This window comes from Fringilla coelebs, assembly GCF_963513975.1.
Source record: "Fringilla coelebs genome assembly, chromosome: 2".
Lineage (NCBI taxonomy): Eukaryota > Metazoa > Chordata > Aves > Passeriformes > Fringillidae > Fringilla > Fringilla coelebs.
The window spans coordinates 116,734,108-116,756,455 of NC_140029.1; the positions used below are offsets into that span (position 1 = coordinate 116,734,108).

General features: G+C 56.2%; 1 protein-coding gene across 1 annotated transcript; it reads right to left on the minus strand.

The window, feature by feature from the left end:
- Window positions 1–1,076: 1,076 nt before the first annotated feature.
- CHRDL2 (chordin like 2) lies at window positions 1,077–21,864 on the minus strand (the record flags this gene model as incomplete). The annotated part of the gene is made up of 11 exons (XM_084201076.1): window positions 1,077–1,156; window positions 2,793–2,885; window positions 6,175–6,357; window positions 9,306–9,500; window positions 10,428–10,596; window positions 12,425–12,480; window positions 12,824–12,917; window positions 14,529–14,671; window positions 15,501–15,594; window positions 16,357–16,469; window positions 21,783–21,864. 11 exons carry the CDS (start codon window positions 21,862–21,864, stop codon window positions 1,077–1,079), a joined length of 1,302 nt encoding a protein of 433 aa, XP_084057202.1.
- Window positions 21,865–22,348: the final 484 nt, after the last annotated feature.

Genomic DNA, 22,348 nt, shown 5'->3' on the forward strand with positions numbered 1-22,348 from the left:
GCTCTGTTTTCAGCCCAGAGCCATGGGCAGACCACCAGCAAATGGGAAGGGGTGATCCCCTATGGATGAGCAAAGCTGCTGTGGGATTTCTCTGCATCCCAGCCCCGAGTGAGTGCAAGGGAACCAGGCCCCCCGAGCTTTAACACAGACCCTACAGGGAAAGGAGAACCAGCACAGGAAGCTGAATCAAGAAGACTTTTAATCAGATTTGTCAGACAGAGTTGGATCTCCAAATAAATAGATTTATCAAAACAGAATAAAACGAGAATCCAGGGATAAATATATGTACCAAAACAACCTGAAAATCCCCCAAAGCTGTTTCCAGACAGGGGGAAGGGGATGCTGCTGCACGCCCTCCTCCCCGTGCTGCAGAAATGATCCTGTTTGCCCTTTGGGAGATGCCCCTCCTGTGAATACAGCCCGGTAGATATTATATAGGATAGATATAAATATATAGCACAATAAATGCTGAGCAGCGACCTTAGTGCAGTGAGCAGGGTCTCAGACCCTGCCAGCAGGTGGGTCCTCCCAAAACCTACATCTTCAAGTGACCTGCAAAGAGGGAAAAGAATCATCCCAGCTGGAAGAGAGGAGGTTTTTCAGAAACAGCCCTTGGAGGGCATCCAGCCAAAGAAACCCCTCTGCAGCTCCCAGGGGCTCCAAGGAGAGAAGCAGGGATGATTTTTCTCCCTTTGCGGGTCACCCTTCCCCCAGCAGCTGATGAGAAGCACAGTCATGTCCCGCTTTGCTGCGCTCTTCAGGAACGCCGGGGTGTCCAGGATGGATCCCTCCTCCTCCTCCTCCTCGTGTGGCACCAGGTCCCACCCCTCCGGAGGGCCGTCTGTCCCTCCTGCCTGTGCTCATCCCACACCTCTGGGGCAGCGGCAGGTGGAGAGAGGCACCCGCCCGGCTGTGGCTCCGACGGGTTGGGATCGTTCTCTGGAGTCGCTGGAATTTCCACTAGTGTAACCTGTATTGCAGTGCCAGTCTATGGAATATGCAGCTCTGGAGTTGGTATATATGTGTATGTGTGTCTGTGTGTAGATAAATCGATAGCTAGAGGAAAGTTCTTGGCTTTATGAGGTCTTTATCTCCTTTTCTGGGCTTTCCGTCATCCTCAGCTCCGACGTCTGCGCTCGGAAGATGTTCCAGTGACCTGGATCAGCAGGGACAGACGCACATTAGCAACAGCCTCGGGCCAGGCCGTGTTCGGAGCAGCTCACCAGTGATCCCAGCCACAGGTACTGTAATTAAAACGGGGCTCGGAGGGGCTCTCACCCTTGCAATGCAGTAATGGCACAGTCAGTGGCACTTACAATGCTTTCTGTGCAAAACACTCACACAGTCTGAAAAGAAAAGGGGCTCAGGCTGAAACAGGGACAAACCTCCCTCTGCACCGCTTTAAAGGGTGCTCTGACATGGTGTCAGGTCCACGTCCTCCCTGGCATGTCTTGGATTTGGGCTGACTTTCTGCCTCTCAGGGGAGGAAGCATTCTGCTTCTGTCTCAACCTCAGAAAGCCAAAATTTCAGTTTCATGGCCATTGGACAGGTATGGTTCTCTCCTCCCTTCTGTCAGCCCCATTTTGGGGTGGGTTGCTCAATCTCTCCCCATTTATATTCATTTTTCTGCTGCTGCCTCAGCCTTGGGTCTTCATTCAGCAACCTACGGTAGGGGAAAATCCTGCTGCAGAAGAAGAGGGAAGGAATCCCTCTGATTCCCCCAAGGAGCTGCAGACTCCCAGCAAATCAAATGTGGAGCTGTGATACCCCCCTTAAACCACGACAAAGTGTCCCAGTCCCTCTCCTTGCTCCCCAAAAGAATCCCCAGATGTGCAGGAGGTGGCTGGAGGTGCTTCCTTCCCCTCCAGGTGTTCTCTCCCCTCAGTGCAAACCCAGCAAGGATTATGCAGCCCCAATGTCATCACCCCGGGGGTGGAGGGAATGTTTTCTGGCTGAATTAATCTTCTGCTGTGAAGAAATCACGGGTCACAGCTTTCCTAGAACTTGCAGCCACGGCGGCGGGACGGTTTCACAACAGGGCTTTTGGTCAGGGGAAACTGAGGCAAGAAGAAGGAGGCACATGCCAGAGACTCCACCAGGGTGTGAAGCCCAGCCTGGGAGCAGGGACTGGAAAATCCCCCAGGGTTTGTTTGATCAAAAGGTGCTGTCTCAAAGGGACTGGGGGTGAGAACAACTCCCGGGGCACTGGGAGTGCTGATGTGCCCCGAGTGCGGGCCCGGCTCTGAGCCGAGCCTATCCCACTAAACTCCAGCCCAGCCGGCAGGGAGCAGCGAGGCACTCCCAGCCCGTGCACAGGCATTCCTGCTCTTTGTCATGTTTACGCACATCCTGGAACATCCTGAATGGTTTTAAAACACATTTCAACAGCTCAATTTTTTGCTAATCCCTTGCACCATTTTTTTTTCTCTCCCCCCTTGCTCCCAGGAGCACCAGATGGATTAGATATAAAAATCAAACAGTTTTACGGGCTCTGGAGAGACAAAACCTCTGGATTTCACAAGAGTGCAGCCACTTTTAGAAAGCTGGCTGCCCTTTCCTATGCCATAAAGTGAAAATGTGGCTGTAACCAGGAGTGTTGCGTGGGGTGTGAAGACAGGTCAGCCCCAGCACAGCTACACTTGCACAAGTGCTGTCCCCACAGCTCAGCTCCCCACACCATGCTGGGATTCACACAGCCTTTTGGAAGGGCCAGAGCAGAGCAGGAAATCAGGAGGTTGTTTGGGGCAGGGAGTGCTGGAGGAGTGAGGAAAGGGGATTTTTCTCTCCCTACCTTCGTTTGTCCTAGTGATCAGCCTGAAGTTTTGTGCTTCTTGCTTGAATTCTTGCTTGCTGATCTTCTTGGTCTGGATCAGATGGAATATTCCTGCAGAGGGGGACACAGGGCATCAGATTCTGCAATGCCCACTTCAAGGCTCACACAGGGTTGGATTCTCTGTCCCCTCCTGACACTGCCTGCCCCAGGGCCCTGGTTTGGTGCAGGACCTGCTGCCAGAGCCTGGTGGGAGCTGGCAATGGAGCCAGGGCTGGCCAAGGACAGGAGACGTCTCATATAAGTATCAGATTAGATATTAGGAGGAAATTCTTCCTTGTAGGCCCTGGCACAAGTTGCCCAGAGAAGCTGTGGCTGCCACACAAGTGGGGAAGTGTCCAAGGCCAGGTTGAAGCAAACTGGGATAATGGAAGGTGTCCTGTCCACAGCAGGGGTGTGGAACAGGGCAGGTTTGAAGCTCCCTTCCAACGCAAACCTTGCTAAGATTCTATGGTTCTATGAAAGCAGCCACTGCTTGTTGACTCAGGATGGAGTTTCACCATGGAGCAGGTGAAAGCAATTGGATTTTGTTGCTCCAGAAAGCATCTTGCCCTTCAGGAGTTCCAATCTCCCCCTGAAAGCATAAAAGAAATAAAGGTGAGAGCAAGGGGATGCTCTGCTCACTCTCAAACTCTAGTGTTCCCCTCCATGCTCAGATGATCTCCTTTCCTGGAAGCAGCCAGGCACCAAAGGTTTCTTGGTCAGCAGTGCTGAAATTGCTCCAGGACAGAAAAAAACACAAGTGACCCCAGCAGAGATTGGTATTTCTGCCCCTGCCAGCACTGACCCTCAGTGGAGGAGTCTGACTCAGATGTTTGACCCCTGCAAACCAGAACCTGTGTTTAGCAATGACAGTGCCCTTCCTGTGGGATCAGGGCTTCTGGTGTTCCTGTTCTCCTGCAAGGCATGACAAAGCAGGCAGGTATGCCTGGAATATCCTTCCCCACCTCTCACTCAGGCTCCTGGAACATCCAGCCCCTTGCTGCCAGCAGATGTGAGAGGCAACGTGGTCCCCCTTATTTGGTTAAGAGACTTTCCCTGATTCCCAGCAGCAATTACACATGAAAAGGGTATGTAATGAAGGGGAACTGCCTCACAAACCAAATAAATGAGATGTTATCAAATGTGGAAAATTAGTACAGGAAGTCAAAGGCAGAGAGAGAAATAGATGGATTTTTGGACTGTTATTTAGTCCTTTCAGTGGGTTGGGTAAAGCAGTCCTACCAGTAACAAAAGAAGACACTGGATGGAGATAATAAAACTGTTATTGACGCAAGAAGGGCACAAGTGTTCAATAAATTCTTCTGGTCTATAATTAGAAAGGAGCAGGAGGGTGTGCTTACAGTCCCAGGGCTGATGAAGCACTTTCCAGCACATTAGTAACCAAGAGGATATTTTAAACAAGAGCTGCAAGAGATAAACATCTTTTAATCAACTGACCTAGATGATGCTGCCCAAGAGCTCTCAGAGAGCTGGCTGAGACCTCTGGCTCCCCGGGAGGGTCACTCCCAACATCCCAGGAGCTGGGGAGCAGCAGAGGAGGGCAGGCCGTGCCCCAGCAGGAACAGGATAGCACCAGTTAAGGACAGTTCACCAATGGAGAGGCAGGATGGATGGAGCTGGCACAGGGCAGTGCCATTTCCTGGCACACACGTCCCGTCCAACAGGCAGGAGCACTCCTGGCAGCCCTCGGGTTGGGATGGAGCGAGCTGCTGGGGCACCATTCTCAGTGCTTTCAAGGGGATTTGTGAGAGAGATGGGCATGGATTTCTTCACAGGGCCTCTAGTGAGAGGACAACAGGCCAGAAACATCAGAAACATCAGATTTTCAAAACTCCTGGTGATGTTCAGACCCCTAAAGAGATGGGGTAGCCCACACTGCAACTCTTCTGGAGGCCAGCTGTGCGCCACCAGCCAGCTGGGTAAAGCTTTTGGCTGGAATTGGGGCTGGTTTCTCCTCCCAACTCCTGCTCCGTGGAGGAAACCATCCCAGCCCAGAAATAGATGAGGCCACGTAGGTATCATGAGCCCATACAAAGGCAGATGGAGCAGGTCCAGGTGTGACTTGCAGGCTCTTTGCTCCACACACGCCGCTGTGTTGGTGGAGCCGTGGCCCACGGAGAGGTGGAATCCATATGTGAGTGAGCTCATGCTCTTTCCCAACAACAACACTGCACTCTGCCAAGCAAAAGAGCTGTGTTGGCCTCGGGGACAAGGGCCTCCCCTGTCCCTGGCTGGCAGGGCTGGGGAGCTCCATGCAGACTGAAGCTGCTGGCCTCGGAAGGTGCCGAGAGGGTTTGGGTGCTGCCCCTGCCAAGGAGCCAGGGGAGGAAGCGGCGGGGCCCCGAGCTGTCCTCAGCCACAAGGTGCCATTGTGAGGGAGGCCCCACTGAGGAGGGGCAGCACGGGCAGCAGGGAGCGTGGCAGGGACAGGATGGGAACGTGGTGGCACCAGGGCTCCATCTCCGTCTCAGCTGCTGTCCAGCCGTTCCCGAGGTCTCCCCAGGGAGTGATGTGGAACACGGGCATACCAGGAGACCAGGATGGCTGCACAAGTCCAGCAGACACAGGGCAAGGGTCACTGCATCATAGAAAAGGTACGACCCACCTGAAGCACTCAAGTTCTTTGGGGTAGAGTGTGTCCAGCGGAAACTCGGGAATGGGGCACTGGGATGTTTCCCTGGGCCTCAGAGACACAGCACAGATATCTGCTGGACCAGGTGTCCCCAGACTCCCCCATCCACAGGAGCAGAGCTGAAGGTGTGTGTGGGGAAGGAGCGAGAGATCGGAGCCTTTTGACAGTGTGTTTGCTGTGCCTTGACCTCCGGAGCACACACCAACAGGAAGGAGCATCCAAACCCACCCATCCAAAAAGTGGGCTGGGGACAATTCATCCCCCTTGTGTGCACCTTTGCAGCAGCTTTCAAGCTGTAGGTGGACTGGGGTGTAAAAAAAAAGAGTGAAAGCAGAACCACAGAGCCACCAGAACAATTCCTTTGTTTGTTTTCCACGTGCCTTTGGCACGAGAGCAGGGAGGTCTGGAGGAACAGCCCCCAGGCCCTTGTCCTGGTTGCCCACGTGCTGTGCCCCCAGACGGTGTTGCAGCTCATGGTGAGGTTAGTGGGGCCAGAAGTGGTTTCCAGCCCCTGGTCTGCATGGAATGCAGGGAAAGGGTGTGAAATGGGGGAGTCAGGAAAGCCAGCCTGCTGTCAGCAGGTTTTGATTCACCACGCAAGGGGTGGAGCGCCTCGAGAAAAGCCAGAAAAACCGAACAAAGCTTGGAAAGCATCAGGTTTCCACACACACCTCCCGCTCTGCTGGCTGCTTTCACAATGGTGCTCACCTTTAATCAGCTTCCAGTTGTAGATTTCCACCTCTTCTGCCAGCTCCTTCTCGATGGCCACAGTCCTGAGGATCTCCTTGGAGGGCTCGGAGCGCGGTGGCACGAAGGCGTACACCAGGACACGGCTGGGGCCACTGCCACACCGGGGGGTGGCCACCTCCTCCGTGGGTTTGACTCTGCTTTCTGAGCACAAACAGGGACACAGCTCATTAAAGAGGGGCAGGAAGGACCATCTCAGCAGCCAGGCCAGGGAAAAGGCATCTCGCTGGCTTTGGTGCCATGGGGCGCGGTCCCGTGATCCCAGCCCCAGGAGCAGCAGCAAAGGAGAGGCTGATAAAGGAGCTGTGGACCTTCTCATTCTCATGTTTTTCATTCCCCCTGACCCCAGCAGCCTCTGTGCCAGCAGAGATGGGGAAGGGGGGTTTTGTCCGTCTGGATCCCCCATAGTCCCTCAGTGACCTTGATGCCACCACGGCCACCAAGCAGGGGCTGGGTTCCCCACTTCCCATCTCGCTCCTGCTGGGGAGGAACATCAGGGGAGCAAAGGGATGGGCCCACAGCAGGGGAGCCTGGGCCCACAGGTGAGCTCAGCACCAGCTCCAGCCCCCTCCCCACACAGGGTGTCACCGCAAGGACATCCACCCTGGGTCCTACGTGACTTTTTCAGCATTCTTGGTAAAGAAGGGATGCTAATTTTCCCTTCTTTTTTTTTTTTTTTTTTTAATGTATCTGGAGTAATTAAGAATGCCCCGTGGTTTTGGAAGGAGATTTATTGCCTTTGGTTGTGGTCCTTGGAACGCAGAGGAGCCCAGCTCTGCTGAATTTAGCCTTGTTCTCCCAGTCAGTTTGGATGCTGAAGCTTTTCACACTACTCGAAAGAAAGTTTGCTATAAATAGATGCCTGGGGTTTATTTTAGTAAGACAGTTATTTTAGGCCTGATTCTGCTCTCCCCCAGGCTTTCTGGGGTGCTCCTGAGCCCTTCTTCTCTGAGAGGCAATGGAAATCCCAGTTTAAAGGGAAGCGAAGCTTTTCAGCAGCCAGAGGACAGGAGCTCAGCTCTGCAGTTCAGCGTGAGGAAGAGGAGGGTGAGCACCCTCACCTGTCCCAGGGAAACCTCTGTCCCAGGGCCTTCAGCTTCCCCTGCTCCAGGGCATTCCCAGAAGTGTGCAGCTGTTCAAGCTGGAAAAGCCCTTTGAGATCTGATTAAGGCCCCACCTTCCCAGCAGGAAAGGAACCCCTGGAATTCAACGGGAATTTAACAGCCAAGGAGCTTCACACCCCCACAGCATGGGGAGGAGGAGCAGGGACACAGGTGGTGGTCACCAGCTCTGCCCACAGCAGTGTCCCCCCATCCACACAACACATCACCGCAATTCCCAGGGTCGGGGTCCCTTTGGAAAAATCACTTAGCATTCCTAAGTTAGTGATACAAAGGAGGAAGAAAAGGACAGTCACAGAAAGCACCTGAAAAAGAGCCTGGGCAAAGCCAGGATGTAACCTGGCTGAGCAATGTGTGTGTGAGCGCTGTCTGTGAGAGCTGGAAGGCAGGAGCACAATCATTCTGGCTGCATCAGGGTGTTTAATTGGAAATAAAATGAAGTCTGAGCAGCAGACAAGAGACCCAAGCAGGGAAAGTCGTCAGATTTAAACCAGAGAGACCCACTAGAGTGGGAATGCAAGACTGGAAGGGTTCTGCTCAGTCATCACATCCCATTCCCACCCGGCACCACATCGTAAATCCTGCTCAGAAACATATCAAAAACCTTATTAAAACAAGCTGAGCTTCTGCCCTTCGCTCCCCTGAGGAGGCCATCCCAGAACCTCTCCCCTCAGGGGCTGGAAAACCTCGAAAATCTCAGCTCAAGCAACTTTGCAGCCATTCCAAATCGTGGCAGTGCCCTTTCCTTGTTCTCCTGGGTGGGACCCCTGCACAGAAACCCCTGGGAGCTGTGGATCAGAGCCTGCTGCCCCTCCAGCCAGACTCAAAGACACTCAGGTACCTTTAGCCTCCCTGGGAGGCAGTGGGTGGTCCATCAGCTGGACATCTCCTGATAAATGCCAGTACAGAGAGGTATCACCCACAAAGCGTTCTCCAGTGGGAGGGAGCAGCAGGAGCTGTCCCACCCTGCCACGTCTTTGCCAGCTCCGTGGCTTAAGGCAAACAGCTTTCCACAGACCAGGGAGCTGAGAGACCCAAAGCACACTGAACAGAAAGGGAAAAGAGGTCTTCACCATGGAATTGCAGAATCATTAAATTTGGAAAAGGCTTTTGAGATCACCAAGTCCAACTGCTCCCCCAGCACTGCCAAGGCACCGCTGGCCCATGTCCCCAGGTGTCACAGAGCCTTTAAATCTCCCTGGGCATGGGGACTCACCACTGCCCTGGGCAGCTGTGCCAGGGCTGGACAACCTTTTGGGGGAAGAAATTGTCTGTAACATCCAATTCAAGCCCCCCCTGGCCCAGCCTGAGGCTGTTCCCTCTCCTCCTGTCCCTGTTCCCTGGAGCACAGCCCGACCCCGCTGGCTGTCCCCTCCTGGCAGGAGCTGTGCAGAGCCACAAGGTCCCCCTGAGCCTCCTTTTGTCCCGGCTGAGCCCCTTCCCGGCTCCCTCAGCCGCTCCTGTGGCTCCAGCCCCTTTCCATGTCCCAGCCCAGTTCTGCCTGGAGCACCCTAAAACCTGTGTGTTCAACCTCCCCTTCCAGAGATGGGGGCTCCAATTCCCACAAACCACAGTGCCACAGACAGCCCCTCTCCTGGGAAGTGTCCTCGCTCCTCCTTTCACACCTACACCTCAGCTGGCCCAATTTAACCCTCTGCTTTCTGTGCCACCTGGGGGTTTGGAGAGCAGGCTGTGTGTCCTCTCCCCTGAAAGCACCTTCCGTCCGAGCACTCTCAGTCTGGAGCACAAGTCCAGACCTCATCTTCGCAACAGATGGAACCTTGTGGGGGTCTTGGGGATCTTCCTTACCTTGGGAAGGCCCTGCTGCCCTCCAACCCTGCTGAACCTGTCTGGTGTGAATTCTAGCCACCAGCAACCTGAATCCCTGCAGGTCTGTCAGCCTGAGGCTTTAATCCAAGGTTGGGGAAGGACCTGGGAGGCAGCTGCAGAAGCAGGCAGGATCCCACCTACCTGGACATACTTTACAGCATTTCCCATCTACTTTTTCTGGGTGTTCACAGGGGTACTCCTTGGGGCAGGTGACCTTGTGGCAGTCCTGGACGCCGTCCCTGCAGGTGCAGAGGATGCAGGGCAGCAGGCCGTAGAGCCGGAACACGGGGTGCCACACGTCCCCATGGGAGTAGGTCTTGCCGTTGTACACACAGGCTGCAGGAGAGACAGAGGAGAGCTGCCTGTGGACACAAATCCTCCCCTTCGTCAGCCCAAGGCTCGGCGGAGGCACAGCCTTGGAGCAGCTCGCAGCTCCTGCTGCGAGGTGGAGCCAGCTCCTCTGGCAGGAGATGCAGCAGCATGGGACACCTCAGAAGGTGGGATGGGACCAGAAGGTGCCTCAGGGAGCCACAGGTGCCAGCCAGCAGGTGCCAGCCAGCAGGTGCCGTGGGGCAGAGGGAGCAGTGGCAGGAGATGGCTGTGCCAGGTGTGACGCCCTGCCGGGACAGGGCAAAGGTGGCCGGAGCTCACCTGCCTGCCGACCTCGGGAGCCCAGGGTCCCTCCCCGGCTGTGGCAGGAGTGAAGCACAGTGAAGAGTGCCACCTGCTGACTCCTGCACGGAAATTTCTGGAGGTCCCACAATTTCCTCCAGGCCTTCATCTCCAAGGCACCTTCCGAAGGCACAGTGGTGGGAGAGCGGCCAAGAGGAGAAGGGAGCTGTTATTCCCCCCTGTGGATCCAGGGGCTGCCCTCCTCGCCTCACTTCCCTACTCTGCACTCCAGCAGGAACACCTGGGGCAGCTCTGGGTCAGAGCCAGCCCTTGCACGAGGAGCAGCACCCTGTCTTTGTGTGCCACTGTGCTGGAAGGTCCATGTGGAGTCTTCCAGCTGAGCTCCTTCCTTCCCAAGTCCCAGATCTCCAAAACACTCCAGGGACCAGCCTTCTCCCAACCCGTTTTGGAGAGTGGCAGTCAGGAGACTGTGGGCATGAGGACTGAGACACCTGGTTGAGGTTGGCTGTGGAGGAGTAGGGAGAAGGACTTGCTGGTGGAGTGGAAACCTGCCGCTGGATCAGATTCCTGAAGAATTCCAAGCTCTGGAGAAGCCACTCTAAGTCCCTGCCTGGCCCCTCCATCCCTTACCTTTCTTGTGCTTCTCTTTCAAGACGATCTTCACAGTGGTACCACCTGCTCCCTTGGGTTTGAAGCCTCTGGGAATTAGCTCCAGGGAAGAGCTGAGAACCGTGGACACGGTGGCTCCGGGGGCCTTCCTGCCCACCACCTCTCCCAAGCACTGATCCTGGGAGTGCCTCTGTGAGCAGCCAGAGAAAAGAGAAGACTCAGACTCCAGCAGTCGAGTTGTTCTCATTCCAAAGCATGCTGGACAAAGCCATGCAGTGTCCTGCACGCCTTCCCTCGGGAGTGGAAGGGGCAGAGACCATGGGGGTAAGCAATGGCCCACAAGCCATATAAATCACAGAATATTAAGGCTGGAAAATTCCTCTGAGATCATGGAGCCCAACCATTCCCTCAGCACTGCCAAGGCCACCACTATCCCGTGTCCCCAGGTGCCACACAGCTTTTAAATCCCTCAGGGGATGGGGATGCCAGGCAGCTGTGCCAGGGCTGGACAAACTTTAGGGGGAAAGAACTTCCCTAATATCCAACCTGAGCTTCCCATGGCCCAGCCTGAGGCCGTTCCCTCTGCTCCTGTCCCTGTTCCCTGGGAGCAGAGCCCAACCTCCCTGGCTGTCCCCTCCTGTCAGGAGCTGTGCAGAGCCACAAGGTCCCCCCTGAGCCTCCTTTGCTCCAGGCTGAGCCCCTTCCCAGCTCCCTCAGGGATTCTCCAGCCCCTTCCCAGCTCCCTCAGGGATTCTCCAGCCCCTTCCCAGCTCCCTCAGCCTCTCCTGTGCTCCAGCCCCTTCCCCATCTTGCTGCTGCCACCACCCAAGGGGTGCTGAGCAGTGCCAGTGCCCCACACTGGTGTCCTCCCCGTGAGGGTCACTCTCACTGGGCAGAGCCTTTCCCTACCCAAGCTCAACCCGATGCCCTTGGAGAAGCGTGTGAGCTCCTGCATCCCTAAAACACGCAGGAAAATGGGCTGGTCTTTCCTAGGTGGGAAAAGGAAGGCTGGCATCTGTCTGGCTCAGGCAGGATCAGAAAGGTGAGGATGGGCAGATCCTGCTCTCTCACCTGGGAGGCACCAGGGCAGTCGGCGTGGGGCTGCCAGCCAGCAGGACTGAAACGCCAGGAACACCCCAGGAACACCCCAGGAACATCCCAGGCTTCCAGGAGCAGAGTGCTGGGACAAGGCACGCTGCACAAAGGGTCCCCTTGTGTCTGTTTTGGAGGTTTTATAGGTGGTGGAGCAGTATGGAAAAGGGCAGAGCCAGGAGCTGGGTGACCTAATCCCACAGAGCTGGCATGGGCAGCCCAGCTCCGAAATGTGGCCGTGAAGGAACCCAGGAGCCAGGGAGTCACTTTTTCCCTGCTGGGGCTGCTGATACAAACAGCCTGGGGAAGGCAGAGTGGTGGCCAGCCCCAGCACTGCCCTCTTGGTGGGAGGCAGGATGCCTGGGTGCCCAAGGGGAGAGGAGACACCTTCTCCTGAAGGGAAAACCCTCCCAAGAGAGATATGGGCACCTGGCTCTATGGGCAAGGGTCAGGCCCGGCTTCTGGTCACCTCTGGGTCTGCTCTGACAGGGTCCTTTGGCTGTTTAACCTGGAGAGACTGGCCAACAAGGAGGAGAAGCGTCCCAGATTTACAGGTCCTGCAGGTCTTTTGCTATTCCAAAGACACCACAGAATCATAAATCGGAATTATTTATGCTGGGAGAATTCTCTAGGGTCATTGAGTGCAAGCTTTCACCTGGCTCTGCCAGGTCCAGCACCAAACCACGTCCCCAAGGTGCTGGAGTCTGTCCCTCGTGGCCTGGGCTCTCACCTAGGCTGGTATCTCCCACTAGAATCTATTCCATGGCACATTCACCTGCAAATCAGGTGTCCATGGTTCTGCTGGGCAAGGACCTGGGTGTCCTCCTAGAGCTGCTGGGGGTGATCTGACTGTGCAAGGGCATTCTGTGAGCTGTTCAGGGGGCTGTGCTAGAAGCAAAAAGTTTTAAAATGCAAAAGTCACGTACAACACCTCTGTTTAACTGCAGGGGCTCCTCTTCCGTGGGCTTCTCAAAGGAGCCATCTGCAAGGGAAAAACATTGTCCTGGAAGGGGCTGGGGGCTGAATGGAGCTTTGCTCTCTGTGGCTGAAAGCAGCTCTCCTCCACGTGCTGGCCAGCCCGGCAGTCTGGAGAGACAGGAGCCTTGCACATGCAGTTCCTATCGGCCAAGGAAAACCCAAGCCTTGCACATGCAATTCCTATTATCCAAGGAAACCCCAAGCCCTCAGCCTGTGCTTCCTGGTGCAACCAAGAGATAACAAGCAGCCTGATTTACAGCCCAGGCTTCCAAACTCCTGCCACAGGGGCTTGAGATGGCTCCTGCTGTCGGCTGGAGTGTGCCAGCCCTCTCTCCCAGCCCCATTACCTTTGCAGACCTGGCAGCAGGAGTCTGGCACGCTGAAGGGAGAGGAGCACAGCAGCTCGGGACAGGTCACCAAGCCACAGTAAATCTGGCCTTCCTAGGAGGGCAGGAGGGAAAAACACACTGTCAGCTTTGTAAAGGGCTGTATGTCCCCCACGTAGGTCCTATCCAACCCAAACCATACCAGGATTTTATGAGGCCATGACCAAAAGCTCCCTGGTAATCCATCCTGCAATGCCACCAATCATCCTTGCAATGCCACTAATCATCCAGCACCTGCTGGCAGCTGGAGTCTGTCCCTGCTGCACTGTCTGTCCGTCCTGCAGGGCTGTGTCCTCTCCTGGCACAGCTGTTCCATGGATAACGCACTGCTCTTCCCCAAAAAGGGCAGGCAGTGCCTCCCTCCCAGGCACCACTAGTGTTGCCAGGCTGGAACAGCCACCACACACCTCTCAGCCCTGCAGAACAGCCCCCAGGAAGATTTTCTTGGCACCTGCCAGGAAAAGGACCCGGAGGAGAGGGGTGGAAGAGGGAAGCAGGACTCTGAGCCCAGGTTCAGGTCCACACCAAAGCTCTGCTCTCCCTCTCCCTTGGTTGATTCCACAACACCAGGGCCAAGCACGCAGAGGTGCAGGGATAAACCCAAGTGGATCATTTGGAAAATATCATTGCTGCAGGCGATTCAAACTGAAAACCACAGGTCGAGGCCAGCCTTGGCCGTTGTGCATCCCAGTGCCACCTCAGTCAGTGGATCTGCACCAGTTTGTGGCAGGAATAAGTTTTTGCTACTTTGCCAAAGGGTAAAAGAGGGTGTTCACAGCCAGACCTTGATAGCAAGGTCGCCTTCTCCACGCAGCAATTTTCTCTGGGGTATCCACAGGCTCCCAGTCAAGCAAGACCAAGAGGTCAGCCAAGGATATCCTTAGAAAACCAAACCACAGCTGCCTCTCCTCCCGTCAGGAAGCCAAACTGCTGTGCAAGGCACATGAAGGGCACGAGGGGAGTTTGGTGGGTGACAGGATCTGGCAGATCCTGCTCTGCACCTGGGGAGCCCACACCTGCCTCTCCCTTCCTCCTCCTCCTGCCCAGCAGCTCACAGCAGTGCCCTGCCCCGAGAACCAGTGCCCAAAAAAGCAGGATTTATCCCAGAGGCTCTGCTCTCGGGGCAGTTCCCAAAGAGGGTTAGACCAGCTGTTCACGCAGCTGTTCCAGCAGCTGACAGCATCAGACACAGCCCGGGGAGATCCCCCCAGTGAAGGCTGCACAGCCAGCCCTTGATTTTCCCCTTTGTACCCGAGGCATTGCCCTGACAATACACAGAGCCCGAGTGACAGCCGAGAGGGACAAGGAGCCTGGGGACAGTGGCACGGGCAGCTGGACTGGGGGGCTCTTTCCTGTTGTTTCACACCACCCAGTTGGGCTTCTTAGCTCCCTCAAAAGCTGCATCTTTCCCACATGTCAGTCACTCCTCTTGCCACCCCAGAGGCTCAGAGCAGCTCTCCCAGCCCCACAGGGAGCGGCGGGACAGGTTACAGCTGAGGTAACCCCTGTGTGTGATGACAGGGGAAGGTGCTTTGGGCGCTCTTCTGCCCCTTCTTTATGTGCTGGCCCAGCTCCTGCCCCGCTTTGCTGCCAGCAGAGCACAGGGTGCTGCTGCCCGGCGCCGGAGGAGGAGGAGGAGGAGGAGGGCTGGTCCAGCGGTGCTTACGGAGCAGCTGCACTGCACACACTGGTTGGGCTGGCGGCCGGGGAACAGCTCGCTGCCGCTGAACATCTCGCCCTGCTGGAACGTGGTCCCGTTGTAGCGGCACGACCTGGCGGGCGCCCGGAGCCCGGACGGCGGCGGGGGCTCTGCGGAAAGGGCAGGAGAAAGGAGCGGGGTCAGAGCCAGCCCCAGCCCACCCCGAAGGGACCCTTCACAGCCCACGGGCGCTCTGAAGCGTCACGGCAATGCATGACTGGTCAGCAATGAAGGGTCCGAATGGTTTGGGAGGATGGAGCTGCCCTGAGCTCCGCGCACAGGGAGAACCTGGAAGCCTGGCCTCGCAAAGCTCTTAACAAAATTATTGGGTTTTTCCCTCCCCTGGTTGTAACCATCGCCAGATTCAGACGGAGTCGGGTAAAAAGGGCTTGTCTCATGGGTAATTAGCAAAAAAATGAAAATTAATGAGGTTTTTTCCTATTTTTCCCCCTAATTTCTCAAATCGGTGGTGGTTTCCAACTAGCTCTGACAGCACTTGGGTAGAGAAAGTTTTGGGACTAAATATTGAGGTGAGACTGAACATATTGAGGTAAAATTAGGCAATCACTAGTGGTAAGGCAGAAAAAGTTTTGGGGCTAAAACTTGAGATAGTGTCCAGTGCAGACAAGAAAGTCGTTAAAAAACTATAATTTTTTTTTTCAAAAATTTTTTTCAATTTTTTTTTTTTTTTAATCCAAGACACTTAGCTGGCAAACGATCAGAACAAATTGCCAGCTCCTGTTTTGTCCCAGAAGTGTGAACTGACATTTTGTCCCTACAAAGCTCTTGGGATGGGGGCGAGGGGAGAAGGTGGTCTGGCAGAGAGCCCTTTTCCATCAAAATGGGATTTTTGGAGGGAAAAAGCAGCCGGGGCTGGGTGTCGCCGCCCTGCGGGAGCACGGCCAGGGTGTCCCCCTGCCCGGAGGGATGTGCACGCACCGGGACAGCGCGGGCAGCACTGCTGCGGCTCCGTGACGGGGCTGGCACACGGCAGCGCCGGGCACTGGATCCGGGAGCACCTGATGCTGGTGTTCTGCAGACAGACAGACAGACAGACAGACAGACAGACAGACAGGGCTTTGGTTAGCTCACAGGGAACGTTCAGCCCACGGTTCAGCCCCGCAGGAGGAGGGACACGCTGTCGCAGCAGTGTGCAGGCTGTGGCTCGCCAGGGACGGCTCCAGCCCTGCCTTGGTGCCTCAGCCATCCCCCCACAGCAGCCCTCGGCCACCGCCACCCACAGCCCACCAGGGCTCCAGAACCCGGGCTTCAGGCACCTGAGCAGGGCCTGCCCACCCTCACCGGGAGGGATTGTTTGTGCACATACTAGTCCAAATCTCCTTCGAGTTTAGAACCCTTCCCTTGGCCCATCAGTATCTGCCTGCATAAAAAATAACTCTTCTGCTCAAATGAGAGCAGGATCGATCTGCTTCAAAGCTGCCAAGCAAAGCCCCAGTGCAGTATTATTATTAGCATTAGCATTAGCATTATTAGCATTATTATTAGCAGCATCAGCAGAATTAGCAGCAGAATTAGCATTAGCAGCAGCATTAGGAGCATTCACAGCAACATTAATATCACTGTTATTATTATTATTAATAATAATAATAATAATAATAATAATAATAATAATAGCAGCATCAGCAGCAATATAATTATTATTATTATTATTTTTGTTGTTGTTGCTGATGTTATTGTTGTTATTGTTGTTATTATTAGCAGCAGCAGCAGCCTGATGAGCAGCGCTAGGAGGGTCGGCGGTCGCTGCCCGCCGCGGCGGCCGGGCGGGACGTGCCTCGGCGCAGCTGCAGCGGATGCAGTACATCAGCCCCTGGGGCTCCAGGTACGGGTGCCAGCTCTCCCCCGGGCTGTACTTCTTGCCGTTGAAGTCGCAGAACGCCTCCGGCCCTGCAAGGAACCGGGAGAGGCCAGGTGAGAAAAGGGGCTGGGTCCTGGGGCAGCTCTGTGTGAGAGCAAGGACAGCCTGCACCTCGTTCCCACACCCCACCCACCAAACACAGATTTTCATTTTGCTCCCCCCAGGGTTTTGGGGTTTTTTTTTGTTTGGCATGCAATTTTTACACTGGGCTCCATCCGACACAAGTGGCAGCCCCTCTGAGCAAACTGGACTCCCTTTGCAAGAAAGGAACAGAATGGGTGGGTTTGAGGCAGAAAATCGAGTTTTTACTCTGAAACAGAAATGCTCAATGCAAGATGGACAGGTGATTTCAGGGTGGGGTTTTCCCCAGTGAGATCAGAATGGTTGGGAGTGGTGACAGAGATGGAAGACCCTGAATTTAGGGGACGTTTTCACTGTTATCAAAAAAAACCAAAAAGAAGAAAGGGAAGGGGGAAAAAAACAAACAGAAAAATTATGGGTGAAAACACATTCTGGGGAAAAACTTTCTCTCTGCCTAAGAGCTTCAGCTCATTCTCTGGAGGATCCCTGGACAAGCAGCACTGTTGTTTGTGCCATCCCAGTGCGTCCCAGCCCTTTGGCTTCCCCTGCCTTGACGCAGCACTGGTGTGACTCCAGATTGCTCCAGACCCTGCAGGAGCCTGGACCCTGTAAGAGCCAGGGTGCTGCTGCCACTGTCCCCTGAGCAGGCAGAGGGTCACCCCAAGCCCTTCCTGAGCACACTCCTGTCCAAGGGTGATTTTCATGGTGTACCTGCTCCCAGCCTTGCTGAAAACTGGAGGTGCTTCTAAAGGTTGTGTCAGCGAGGGAACTGGAGGTGGCTTGGTTGATTGCTCAAAGGCAGTTTAGAGCTCCTGGAGCATTTATGGGTCTTTAAAACCTTGCAGCACCCTGGGGAGGCAGGGGAGGGCTGTTGGCCAAGGCATGATGCCCACCACACACTGCATGGACCCAGGTGAACCAGCGGGTGCTGACCCTGCCAGGCTGTTGGGAGCTTAATAAATAGCAGAGGGTGCTCAGAATTATCTCAGTGGTGTTGACCACCCCAAGAGCCATCCCAGCTCCACTCTGTCCCCTGGGACACAGCAGGGGCTTGGAGGGCCCAGCTGGTGCTGTCCCACCTTGCTGGAGCTGGAGATGCCACCTGCTTGATGGATTTCCCCAGCCAAACAGACAAAATTCACCCAAATTTGCTGGGGTGGGCTGCAGTCCCTCCTCAGCCCGTGACTACCCTCAGGTGATGCCCTACCACGGCCAGATCCTCTGGCCAGCAGGAAAGGCAGCCCTGTGGCTCCACAAAATCTTCATGGGTCTTTTCCAGCTGAAGCCCTGCTAGCAGATTTGAGCCTGTCTTGGATGGCTTTAGGCACTTGATTCTCCAAACTGCACCTTCAGAAGTGGTGACCACCAGCTGTCCAGGCTGGCTGGCCCAGGCACAGCACATGGGAGGGTCTGCAGTGGCTTTGGGGTTACCAGAGGGACAGGCAGAGGGGTTTTCCTTCCTTTTCCCTGATCAGGGCTTCACATTGTCCCCACAGCTCTTGAGAGTCAGCAACTCCCTGACCTGCTGGCCATGCAGGTCATGAACTTAGAGCAAACCACACAGAACTGGTGAGCATGTGGCTTGAGAATGAGGAAACCCAGCGGAGAGAGGAAAAAACAAAACAAACAACAACAAAAAAAAAAAAAAAAACCAAAACAAAACAAATTTAAAAATCTAAACAAAAAAAATCATGGTTTTGCAAAAGGGTGAGAAAATGACCTCATCTCTCCCTGCTTGCAGCATCCCCATGAATTATGCTGAGGGTGAAGAAATGGAGCTGCCTTGGTGCGACGCTCAGCTCGCAGGCTCCCATGCCAGTTGGCTGCTTCCTGCAAACATTTAATCACAAGTGGAGCCCTGGTTTGGGTCCAGCCCTCGAAAGCAGCCTGATTCATGTCTGCAGAGGGCCTGCTGGTAAAATTAAAGCTGACTGGCAGGGCTGGGCAGCAGCCGACACTTGTTGGCATCTCAACAGTGCTGGGGTTTTGGCAAGAGGTGCCAGCGTGCTTGGGCAGGAGCAGGATGGAGATGGATGGATGGATGGATGGATGGATGGATGGATGGATGGATGGATGGATGGATGGGGCTTAAAAGCTGGAGGCTCTGGACCATTTTTTCCCATGCCAGGCTAATAATTTCATGTTCAGAGGCCGAACTTTGTACATCGTCCTAGTTCACTTGGATGGAGTGAAAGGCCATTTGTGGCAGTGGATTCCTCCCGTGCTGATCAGCAAGGTGAGCTCACTGACTGCACCTTCAGCAGCAGCACACTCAGAAAAGTCGTGTGGGTTTACTTCTCACTGGATCTAGAGCAGGTCTAGAAGCTGTGGGGTGGTATCTTGTTGGTGGCTGGTGTCTGAAGCTGTTGAGGTGATCCCAAGGAGACATTCCCTTCTTGTGGTGTGAGAGGTGCAGCCAGGGTGGGTTTCTCCACACCATTGGACTGGTGTCTCTGGAGCACCTTGTGAAGATGCTGCTCAGAGCTCCTGCCACAGCCTCTGGTGAGGTTTCAATTTCCTGGTAGCTGGAAAGCTTCCCACAATACCTGTCCTGAATCTTTAATGGCCTTTGCCACCCGAGCCACGTGGGGATCTGTCATTCTGTCTCTGGGAGTGTTCTGAGCAGTGTGATGGCTCAATAGGAGGTTGTGGGGTCTTGCTCATCTCCCCTCACTCCTCCTCTCCCGTTCCATCCCAAGGCTGAGGGGGGAAGGCTGGCCCTGCATGCCCAGGTGGCACCTGGGGAGCTGTCTCTGGAGCAGGGCTCTCAGCTCCCAGAGCTTCTCTGGTCACACACCTGCCAGCCAGGGCCGTACTGGGCACGAGGGAGGCAGCTCGTGCAAACCAGTTTTAAGAGCAGTCATAAATAAAGTGTAAAGAGCACTGTCTGGTACACAGAGTCCAGGCGCTCCTGTGACAGCCTTGTATTTATGAAGGGCTTAAAGTGCAACTTTGCTGAGAAGGGACTGGCTAAAACACACGGGGCCCCTGACATGTGGCATCCTAAAGACTCTGCTCACATCCACATCAGTTCCTGCACACTCGCCTCGCTCAGCTCTGGGCTGGAAATATCTTCTGGGCACTTTGGGAGACTGGAGAACTCTGTACCTCTGAAAATGCAGCCTCAGGAAGCATCTCTGAGCTCTCCAGAGTGGAGAAGCCAGGCAGACAGGGTCCTGCTTCCCCCCACTCCTTCCCACGGGAATGCTCTGTTACCTGTAGCAGAGTGTGCAGCCCTCACCTCTCCCTTACCAAGGCTGTGGTAGCACTCACTTTCCATCATGGTCCTTCCCATCTCAGAGCACCCTTCATCCCTGCTGGATCCAAACTTGTAGGACAGAGGAATCCCAGGAACCCCCGTTTCTCCAGCAACCATGTTAAAAAGAAATGAAGCAGCAGCTTCCAAGCTCTTGGGGAAAACCACTGCCCCGTGCTCTCCAGAGATGCTGATGTCCAAATGCCTCCAGCCAAAACATCCTTGAGTTCAACCACTGCCCCTGAATTACTCAGAATGCAGCACTTTCGTCCCAGTAACCTGTGCCTCTGATACTTCTTTTCAGCTGGAGTGCAAATCCCCTAAAATAGCCTGTTTCTGTGGGCAAATTCTTCTTTTCTGACTTGCCTTCAAGCCCCAGCATTTCTGCTTCTCACCTATTTTTAGCCACGACACTGTAGGTCCCTTGGCTGATGAGCCTGCTCGTAACTAATTCACTCCTGTCTTCACTCTGCCTGCACACCAGCCCTGAGGAAAGGGGGAGCCTGCAGAGGTGGGCGGCGGAGAGAAGTCCACGATTTGATGATGACTCCACGATTGGGAGATGACTCTGCCACCCAAACCAGCCTGCCCTTGACCTCGGGGCGAGTCCTGGCTGAGCCCTCCACGGCTGGAGTGTTCCAGAGCTGGGCAGCGACCCTACTCCAGCCCTGCTCCAATCCCACGGCCACCAGCCTCCATCAACCTTTCAGTCCTGCAAACGGCCCCCAACACTCCCCCCGGAGCAGACGAGCCCTTCCTGCCCCGACCCGGCGCAGTTCATGCCCAGCTTACGGGCTGTTGCCACCTGCAAAGAGCAAACTCCTCACTCACACCTGCCTGCCCTTCTGAACGGGCTCCCTCCCCTTCCAGCCCTGCCCTGGCAGCCCGGCAGGGGCAGGGACCCGCGCCCACACCCTGCTCAGGAGGCAGATGCTGTGGGCCGGCTTTGGCAGCCTCGGATGAGCCCAGGGAAGGGAGAGGAGCTGAATTCTCCCGGAGTTTGCTCTCCAGGGCTTTGCAGCCCCGTCCGTGCCCCCAGCACACCCCACGGTCGGGATGACGATCCAGGGCTCACGTTTTGGGCCCTCACTCCAGGAGGATGGTTATTTGACTGCCTAATGCACTGCTGGCAGCAGGCACGCTGTAAATCACCCTGACAAAGCCACCGGCAGGCTCCGCTGGGATTCCAGGAGATTAAAGGGAAGAATAACTGCAGGGACACAGCAGGTCCTGCTTCAGTTCGCCCGCGGCCCTGGCGGCTCTGCGGTGTTGCCCAGCACCCGCTGGGAGGGTCCCAGCGCTTTGCCCAAGCCGAGCCCACCTCCCGGCCCAATTTACACACCCAGCGCCCTCCCAGCTCCTGAGGAGCAGCTCGGGCCAAGTCCTTCAAGCCTTTCCGCGGCAGTGACAAACCTCCCGTCCTTTTCCCACCCCTTCTGTGCCTCAGCAGCCCGCTGGGAGCAAAAGTGGGAGAGGCTGCGGGGTGGACAAGGGATGGATCTGGAGCAAAGCCCCCAGAGGCTTTGTTTGGGGCGGGGGAGGCGTTGTCGCTGCCCCGTCCCCTCTCGGAGGGGAGATGCACTTGGGCAGGGTGGGATCCGTGCAGAGGAAGGTCTGTGAGACAGCCTCCTGTTCTGTGGCTTTTCCAGCCCATGGAGGGGGGTCCCGGCCCTTCCTCCCGCCCCCGTCGGGCCCCGGAGCCCCCAGCCCCGTCAGCAGGTCCCAGAGCAGTGCCCGGTGCCCCGCAGCCCCGCAGAGCAGGCGGGGACAGCAGCGGGCACAGGGGACACAGCCATGTGTGTCCCGGCAGTGCAGGACAGCAGACCCGGCGGGCTGCATGTCCCGGGACATCCCAGGGGGGTCCAGCACCTGCCGTGCTCAGAAACCTCCCTGCGCCCTCGGCCGTGCCCGCCAAGCGCCCCGCGAACTCCCGGGGCCCCGGCGCCGGGGAAACTGAGGCACGGAGGGGAGCGGCGCCGCCGGGACAAGCGCGGGTAAGACTTACGAGCCCGGGCTCGGCTCTCGGAGGCGAAGAGGAGCAGGAGGCACCGGAGGAGGAAGGCGAGGGGACCCGCCCCGGGAAGCATCGCAGCCCAGTGCTGGTGCCCTAGGGCTCGGGTCCCGGTGCCCGGGGCGCGCTGCCCGGTGATGTCCCGGTGATGTCCCGGTGATGTCCCGGTGATGTCCCGGTGATGTCTCGGGGTCCGCGCTGAGGGCTTCGCTCCCGCTGCCGGTGCCCGGCGGTGCCGCGGGCTCGGTTCCGGGGTCGGTCGCTTCGGAGCACGGTGCCCCGAGGTGCCGGAGCCGGGGATGCCGGTGCCCGGGGCTGTCGGTGCCTGGGGATGCCGGTGCCGGCAGCGCTCCGGTGCCGGTGTCAGGGCTGTCGGTGCCCGGCGGCGCCTGTGCCCGGGGCTGCGGGTGCCCGGAGGTCGCGGTGCCGGTGCCCGGGGGATGCCGGTGCCGGGGGTGCTGCCGTGCCGGCGGTGCCGGTGCCCGGGGGTGCCGGTGCCGGTGCCCGGCGGGGCTCGTCTCGCTCCGATCAAAGGCGCCTCCTTTAGGGAGAGTCGAGGA